Source organism: Rhinopithecus bieti, unplaced genomic scaffold, assembly GCF_001698545.2.
Source record: "Rhinopithecus bieti isolate Rb0 unplaced genomic scaffold, ASM169854v2 scaffold_20175, whole genome shotgun sequence".
NCBI classification, from domain to species: domain Eukaryota; kingdom Metazoa; phylum Chordata; class Mammalia; order Primates; family Cercopithecidae; genus Rhinopithecus; species Rhinopithecus bieti.
The window spans coordinates 2,007,641-2,016,509 of NW_016809984.1; the positions used below are offsets into that span (position 1 = coordinate 2,007,641).

The 8,869-nt window shown below is 43.3% G+C and overlaps 1 gene segment (V, D, J or C); it reads left to right on the forward strand.

Moving 5' to 3' along the window:
* Positions 1 to 5,518: 5,518 nt before the first annotated feature.
* On the forward strand, positions 5,519 to 6,163 carry LOC108541486 (T-cell receptor beta chain V region C5-like). The segment is given in 2 exon segments: positions 5,519 to 5,614; positions 5,721 to 6,163. Coding segments are annotated over 2 exon segments (492 nt in total).
* The last annotated feature ends 2,706 nt before the right edge of the window (positions 6,164 to 8,869 follow it).

The window sequence follows — 8,869 nt, forward strand, 5'->3', positions numbered from 1 at the left end:
AAAAAAAAAAAAATTGATGCAATGACCTCTAACCTTGTTCGCCTTTTTTTTATCTTCAATATGTCACACAGAGTTTGGCACATAATAGATGGTAAATAAATTTATTTTGACTCTATTGAGTAAATGATGATAATATTTCACATTCTCTCAATAAAATAGTTGAATTCTATGTGTACCTTCTTACTTAGCAGCTAGTTTCACTTCAAAAGCGGCTTCTTCCTCCACGTGAAATACAACGGAGGGTCATTATGGTTTGTCTCAATTTTCTATACAACTTCTGCAATATTCCAAGCAAATGTGTTTCCCCAGTCAGGATTAACGGCCAGTGTTACACAGTATCCTAACCGCATCTAAAGCTGGAATTTGCAAACATCCTTTTGCAACAAAAAAATTTATGTTATAATAATACTTATCCAGTCTCATGATCCAGTAAAAGAAATTCTTCCCCACAACCACATTTTCTCAAAACCACATCTTTATGAAGCTGGAAACATCATCTCAGAAAGCACCGAAAGAAAAGTGCTGAAAACACTGAAAGAAAAATTCACCGTGCTCGGTAATATAATCTTATCATCCTTGCAATAAGAAGATACTGTGTGTATGAATGTAAGTGTGTGTGTGTATGTGTGTGAGTGTGGATGTGCGTGTGTGTGCATTTTCTCATGGAGACTCATCCACATGAAAATAGTTTCTCTTTGGATTGCATTACTAAGAGGCACTGGGTCATTAGTGGAGCACATGGCACTTCTGGGGAGTGACAGGAAATGTCAGACCACTCATTCTGCCTAAGTTATAGCTGATAGGGTTGTTTATTTCAACACTTTCTATAAATTCAGAATTAAATATGAAAAAGCCCAGAGACCCCATAAAATGTACTATCTAAAATTTGGCAAATAATCTAAGTACAAAATATGAAAATATATGTGTCTGATCAATCAAAAGGAGACGTGGAATATCGTGTTTCCAGGCTGAATCTGCCTGATCTCTTCAAACTGTTTTACTTTATGACCTGTGTTATTCTGGGTTCTCTCTTTCATCTTATCACATGAATTACAATTATGTAACATTTATTAGCAATCAAAATATTGGTTAATGCACCCTTTTCTCTCCACTGGCTAAGGGTGGATTTGAGGATCAACCCTAAATTGGCCTGCTTGGGAAAGCATTGATGTTGTGTATCTGAGAGGGTAAGGTTTGCAGGAGCAGGGATGCGGGAATCCCTGTTCCTGATGTGGACAATCTTGAGCACATCAGGTCAGAAAAGTGTGAATCCATGAGACTGTGGACAGTTGGCCACGTGGGGGCGCTGTGCCTCCATAACGCTGAGGGAACCCTGGAGAGGGGTGGGAGGGGTGAAGGGAAGCCTGGTTGTCTGCTGGAATCAGCGGGCCGATTTGAGTTCAGAGTGGACCCTGAGTTAAACACAGACTGCTCATTGCCAGAGAAGGGTAGGGGTGCCAGAGGCCTCAATTTGCCCCAAGGAAAAAGTGTCTCTGTGCCTGTACGGGCAGTGGAGGGTGCTGAGGCTGGGGTGTCAAGGACTGGGGAATGCTTCTCAGGGCAGGGACAGGGTGGGCAGGCTTAGGAAAGTCGGGCTTGTTGTGAGCATGTGGGCGCTGTGCTGCACCTGCCCCACCTTTTGTTTAGAGGCCTCGCACAGCAGGGATGGAACATGGAATAGCAGAACCTGAGGCCTGCCTAAGGGTGCAGTGAGCTCACAGTGTCCTACAGGGCCAGTAACTGGAAAGGCCAGTTTCCTATGGAAATGCCAGAAATATTCCCGCCCTGACGGAGGTTCAGGATCTGGTGGCAGCCTTTGCCAGGCACTCTGCTGCTTCCTTTCTTTTTTTTCTTTTCTTTCTTTTTCTTTTTTTTTTTGAGGGAGTCTTGCCTTGCTCTGTCACCCAGGCTGGAGTACAGTGGCTTGATCTCAGCTCACTGCAGCCTTTGCCTTCTGGGTTCAAGCGATTCTCCCATCTCAGCCTCCTAAATAGCTGGGATTATAGGCACCCACCACAAACCCTGGCTAATATTTTTTATTTTTAATAAAGGTGGAGTTTCGCCATGTTGGCCAGGCTGGTCTCAAACTCTTGACTTCAAGCGATCTGACTGCCTCTGCCTCCCAAAGTGCTAGGATTACAAGTGTGAGCCACTGTGCCCAGCCCCTCTGCTGCTTCTTTATGTGATCTGTTTTAATTCTGACAGAAATCATTCAAAATAAGTATTATCTTACCTGTTTATACATTTGACTGAAGCAGCTTTCCTGGGTCTCACATATACTTAAATGGAAGAAACCAGACCTAGCGTTGGATAGATCAGTAGTAAGGTGACTGTAGTTAACATCAACCAATTGCGCATTTCTAAATAGGGAGAAGGGAATAATTCAAATGTTCCTAAAGAAAATATAAATATTTAAGATAACGCCTATCCCAATGACCATGATTTGATTACACAAATGTATCAATGATCACATCTACCCAAAAAAGTACATCTAATATGCATCAATAAATAGTGAATTAAAAAAAAAAAGATAACTGACTGAAGCCTGTTCCTCCAACACCTCTATCCACTGTCCCCACTCTGCAGATTTGTCCTCTCACCCGGCCTTCCGTTTCCAGGTCCCCATTAGCAGGAGGGGAAGATCATGCCACATATGTGATCATTATAGCCTCTCCACTGACAAGTCCAAGGAGGATATGACTCCCAGGCAAACCATCCATACATCTTTCATTGTGACAAAAATCGAGGTTCAGTTTTCTCCACTATAGCAGTTCCATGGGTGAGGCCATGTGATTGCTTTTATGGAGGCTGTGTGAGGAGGGAGGTTTCTCAGCTGCACAGCAAGGAAATAAGACATTGTTTAAGAAAACTGCAGTCTTCCAGTACCTGATGTAATTTACCATGAGGGAAAAGACACAAATAATTGCTATTCATTAGTTAATTGTAGCATTTTTAAATAAGACACAAAGTCATCTAAAATACAAAGACAATAGTCCGATAATTAGGTAAAACTAACATAAACAGTTGTGTCTTAAGGGAATGTAACAGTGTTGCCCCTTACAGCACTTTCTGGTTGATACTAAGTCTGATATGCAAGAAGGTGTGATGCTTCCACAAAGCGGTGAATTCAGAGCACTCGGCAATCCCACAAGAGAGCTGATAGAATGGGCAGTTGTATTAGAAAGAAGAGGAGCCTCTAGTGACTTCCATGACATCCTCACCGCCCACCTCTGATTTCAGACTTGCTGTAGTGTAATTCACCTCAATCTAGCAGTGCCCTTCCACAGGTGCATGCTGGGAGTCTCTCTGCTTCCTCCCCAGGCTCTTCCATGATATTATCTGAGCCCACCTGACCTGTACTCAAAGACAGCCAGAGGTCCTGACGCTCCTGGTGAGACAGAAGACTAACGCTCCAGCCTGTCCATTCGTGCAGAAGCTTCAAACAGCATCCTATGTGCTCCTGAGAGGTGCTGATGGATTCCATCTCCTGTTGCTCCAACATAAACTCAATATTGCACTTTCTTCCTGGCTTCTTCCTTCCCTGTTTTATGTTTCTTTCTTAATTCTTCCTGGAACCATTTCCCACATATCATGCACCTAAGTCCCCATCACAGACTTTGTCCTCAGGGACAGCCTATACTGTGGCAGTGATGGAATGAAGCCACCATCCAAAGACCCTTCCCTTTGAAGGACACCATTGTTTTCATTTTACTCATACCGCTACCCATTCATTTAAAAAGTCTAACGATGACGTATATAAACTAATCTCTTCCAGGTTCATTTGGAATTATTTCTGAATTCTCAGCAGCCTCAGGATGGCTCTCTGTTCCCTTAAAACTCTGAACGCAATTTGAACTGACTAGACTTGGGTCCTCTTTACAGAAGCAGAGTTTGCCTGGACTCAGGTAATCATTCATTCCATTTTTCTTTCATTCAATAAATCTTTAACAAGCTGCAGGTGCAGAGTAGATTCAAGTTTTGTGGGGTGCAAAGCTGATACAATTTTAAGGAGCTCCTTGCAAAGGAGAATGCAAAATGACAAAGTGTTGGAAAGATCCTGTGTGCGTGAGAAGACCTGAGGTTATTCTTCACTGACTTCATGGCAACTGCGTAAGTACTGTCCAGGTATGTGGGAAACACCAGCACAGAAACCAGACAAAGCTTCAAGTTGAGGCAGACACTTCCAAAAAATTGTTTTAACTTATTACACTTAATAATGAATTAATTAAAAAGTAAAAGAATATATTCCTTGTAGATGCTTTTCTCCCCAGAAAAGTTAGAGTGCTGTTGAAAGTACTGACATTCCTGGTAGATTATACCTCATTCAGGGAAGAATCCTTAGAGTTCTGGGATTCTATGTGCCCTACCCCCAAAATGAAAGTTCTGCACTGGAAAGCTTTTTTTTTCCCTCTGCCCGGGCCCAACCATGAGGATTGGCTCCTTTGCTGTGTGGCTCTTGGTCTCCCAGGACCAGGTGAGTTCTGGGCATAGACGGGAAAGTCCTTCCTGGGCTTACCAGGCCCCAGCCACGGCCTCCCATGGGGTGCTCATGGGCCTCCTCCCTGTCTCCACTTCTGATTCTGTGTCCTCTCTCACTGGAGCATGATTGCGGGAATTACCCATCCAGGTTGCATCAAGATGTGCAATAGATAATCTGTTGTATCTGAAGAAACAGTGCTATTGACTGGATGTAAGTTTGGCGCCAAAGCACGTTTACACTTCCTCTAATCTTCTCCCATTTGGTGAATACGAGATCTTCTGAATGGAAATAGAACATTTCTCTGTGACCCTAGAGACTCCAGATAGGTGTAGTTCTGGGTGAATATTTCACCCACTTTCTTAATGAGCCTCCTCTTTTCTTCACAGGAAGTACAGTCACTTAGAGGACTTAGGTGGTGAGTGTTTGTGGCTTTACCTGAAGCAAAGGGAAAAATCATCCTCATGAGAACACACAGCAGCCTGAGCTCGGATGGCGAGGCTCCCATCAGGTGCAATGAGGTGCTACAGTGTGAAGCAAGTCTTCAAATGTGAATGACCTTGAACCCACAACTTTGAAATCTTTCTGGATGTCAGTTGACTCTTTTAACCAAGGGTATCTCTGTAGGCTGAAATACAAATATCCAGAGGTTAAACAAAGGGGAAAATAATTCAACTGGGAGTTGAATTTTGTGCAGAGAAGTCATAAAAGACACCAGGACTGCTATGACAATGTTCGTTGGACTACAGAAATATTCATAAATGTTAAAACAGCATTCAAATGAAGAATTTAGCATAATGGGAGTAAAATACGCATAGAAGAACAAATTTCCCTACTAAAGTCAGGGAAGGAGATTACACATTTTAAGATTTCTTTCAAAACAGATCTACAAATTTTTCCCAATCTAAGCTTCTCAACTATCTCTGTAATAAATGATTTGTTCCTGTGGGGAAGAGAAGGGGCGTGGCAGGTTAGCTCTGCAGTTCAAGCATTTAGCAGGGACAGTGACATCATCAAGTCACTGAGAATTCGACTTCAATTTGCCCACAGCAGGGCTGGGAGTCACAAGATCCTGACCTGGAGCTGAAATGGGCACCAGGCTCTTCTTCTATGTGGCACTTTGTCTGCTGTGGGCAGGTGAGGGCTGGTCACAGGAGGGCCTCCTTCCCTGGAATTCCCAAGGCCTCAATGCAAGCTTTTCTGTTAGGATGACAACATCAGTGTCTGTTGTTCTCTATTACAGGACACAGGGATGCCAGAATCACCCAGAGCCTGAGATACAAGATCACAGAGACAGGAAGACAGGTGACCTTGACGTGTCACCAGACTTGGAGCCACAACAATATGTTCTGGTATCGACAAGACCTGGGACATGGGCTGAGGCTGATCTATTACTCAGCAGGTGCTGGTGTCACAGATAAAGGAGAAGTCCCCGATGGCTATGTTGTCTCCAGATCAAAGACAGAGGATTTCCCCCTCACAGTGGAGTCAGCTACCCGCTCCCAGACATCTGTGTATTTCTGCGCCAGCAGTGAGTCCACAGTGCTGCACAGCTGCCTCCTCTCTGCTCATAAAGGGCAGTTAGAAAAACTGAGGTTGCCTGTGCGCCCAAGTCTGGGCCCCACGGTGGGAAGTCTGGGCCTCCATAGGAGTCACAGAGCCCTGCCCAGTCTGGGGATGTCTTAGAGCAGGGGCCATATGACCCTCAGTGCTGTGGCTCTATTCCTAACCCTGTCTCAGATGATCTGGAGTTTGCCCCAACACCCTAACCTTGCTGGGTCTCTCTTCCGCAGCTCTCTTTTTCTGCTTGCAGAATGGAAAAGATATTTTGTTCATATTCCCAATTCCCTTCCTAATTTGAAAGCCAATGTATTCTTCAGTGACTTCTTCATAAAAACCTTACCATATCCTCTACTACCCTTCAACTCACAGACACAAACCTTCCCCCATGTGGTCTCTGCTCCTGGCTGCCTTTCTTCTAAGGGCAATAGCCCTACAAGGTCCTCTATCATTTGTTCTTCACCTTCCTCTCCACCATCATTTTGCCTCAAGTTTCCCCCGGCTCTCCACTCCAGCCACATTCCCCTACGTTCAGTTACAGCCTCATAGGTGTAGTGTTGTTTTCTACCCTGGGGATTGTTTATGAATAATAGATTATTTCTACTTCACTGAGCATATGGGCCTCCAACTTATTCCCAGGCCTCTGCTTCATTCCTTACATAAACGTCTATTTCAGGTATGTTTACTCTTAACTGTGAAAAGCAAGACAAATTTTACTAGAAAAAAATTAAGAAATATATTTTAGCACTCATTTGAGGAATTAGTTATTTAGATGACATATGAGAAAACCAGAAGCCACAAAAATATTTGAGGCTGGGAGCGGTGGCTCATGCCTGTAATTCCAACACTTTGGGAGGCTGAGGCAGGCGGATCACTTGAGGTTGGGAGTTTGAGACCAGCCTGACCAACATGCAGAAACCCCATCTCTACTAAGAATAGAAAATTAGTTGGGTGTGGTGGTGCATGCCTGTAATCCTGCAAACTTGGGAGGCTGAGGCAGGAGAATCGCTTGAACCTGGAAGGTAGAGGTTGCAGTGAGCCGAGATTGCGCCATTGCACTCTAGCCTGGGCAACAAGAGCAAAATTCTGTCTCAAAAAAAAAAAAAAAAAAAAATTGTAACTCCAGTTGCCTTAAACTAAACTTTTGTACACCAAAACATAGTATAAGAAATGAAATGTTAAGCCACAGCACGGGAAAAAAATGAAGAATGCGTGGAGATGATGAAAAATCAGTGTGACAGAGAAGAGTCAGGTTCACTCATGGCTCCTCTATGCTTCCTGGCCTCACCTGCACTTACAGGGCTGGGAGCATGTCACTAGGTTCTGAATAGTGGGAGGTGAGTAAAAATAATGCTAGCCCAATTTCAAGTCTGGCCCTTAAAAATATCCTATAGCTCTGTGCTGAGGGTCTCCAAGCGTCCTCCTGCGTTTAGAGATCTGGCATATGGCATAGAGTTGTACTCACAGCTAAGATTTTTAAACATGTCATAGTAAGTTGTCAGCAGCAGATCATATGGAGAAAACACACAAGTGGAATCTGGAGGAATCCAAACTCAGGCCTTCTTATGCTCTCTTCCTCCCAGGGGGGTCACACAGGGTTCTTGCTTCACTCAGTAGCAAAAATGCATTAACACACATGCAGTGCTTCTGCCAAGTGAGTCCATCAGAGACTCAGCACTCATGAGGTTTTAGAGGAGGCTGGTCACAAGCACATACTGCCTAGCATTAACCACAAATTCAGACTCCAGAAGGAAATCTGGTGTTCAGTACAATACTGTTTGCAACAGCAGTCTAGGCACAATGAGCCGCTTCTCTCAGGAGAAATTTTGTCAGTGCCGGGCACTGCTCGCCAGTCAAATTGCCAAAGATCAGCCAAAGTCCAGTCTTGCAAGCAGCCAGTCTCAAGCCTGCTCTTGACTCTTTTCTGCACAGACACTCTTCAACTCTCTTTTGCCATGTCTGGATGAATTTGGGAGCTTCATGGCACAGATTATAAACTGGAAGCAACTTGGCTCCCTGGGTCATAATTTGGTGGAGAGCCATGGAAAAAAGCTACTCATGCCCTACTGGGTTTTGTGGTCATGAGAGGTAAGACCTGATAGAGTTCAGCCACTGAGATTTTAGGATTTGTTTTATTATTATTATTTTTTTCTGTAGCATAGGTGTCCTTTTCTAATAAAGTTAGTGTGTATATGAGTAAAACATTCTCATTAATAAGAAGACAGCCCAATAAAAATGGCAATACTGAAGCTGAATAGGCAATTCACACAAGTGAACGTAAGTTACCACTAAACATGAGAATAACTTTTTAACCTTACTTATAATCAGAATATAGCAACCTGAAATAATAAGTTATGATTCAAAAATTACTAGATCGGAAAATTTTCAAAGGAGTAACAGTCCTAAATTTGAGTAGGCATTTGGACTAATGAAAACTGCTTATATATCCACTGCAAGAGATAATGACAACTACATTGGAAAACCCACTGTGGGATATATTGTGACTAATAGCATTCCTTGAGAAATTATCACTGTATATAAATCATCTGGGTTCCTTTTCTTGTCTTTAGGTTCAGTCATGGAGAATTCAACTTTAAGTATTTATTTTTCCTATTGCAAAGGTAGTTTTTTAAAAAAAATCTTTTAAAAAAGTGGGCTGGGCACGGTGGTTCACACCTGTAATCCCAGCTACTCAGGAGGCTGAGGCAGGAGAATCTCTTGAACCCAGAGGCACAGGTTGCAGTGAACAGAGATTGTGTTGTGGCCCTCCAGCCTGGGTGACAGAAGAGTGAGACCCTGTCTCCAAAATAAATAAATAAATAAATAAATAAA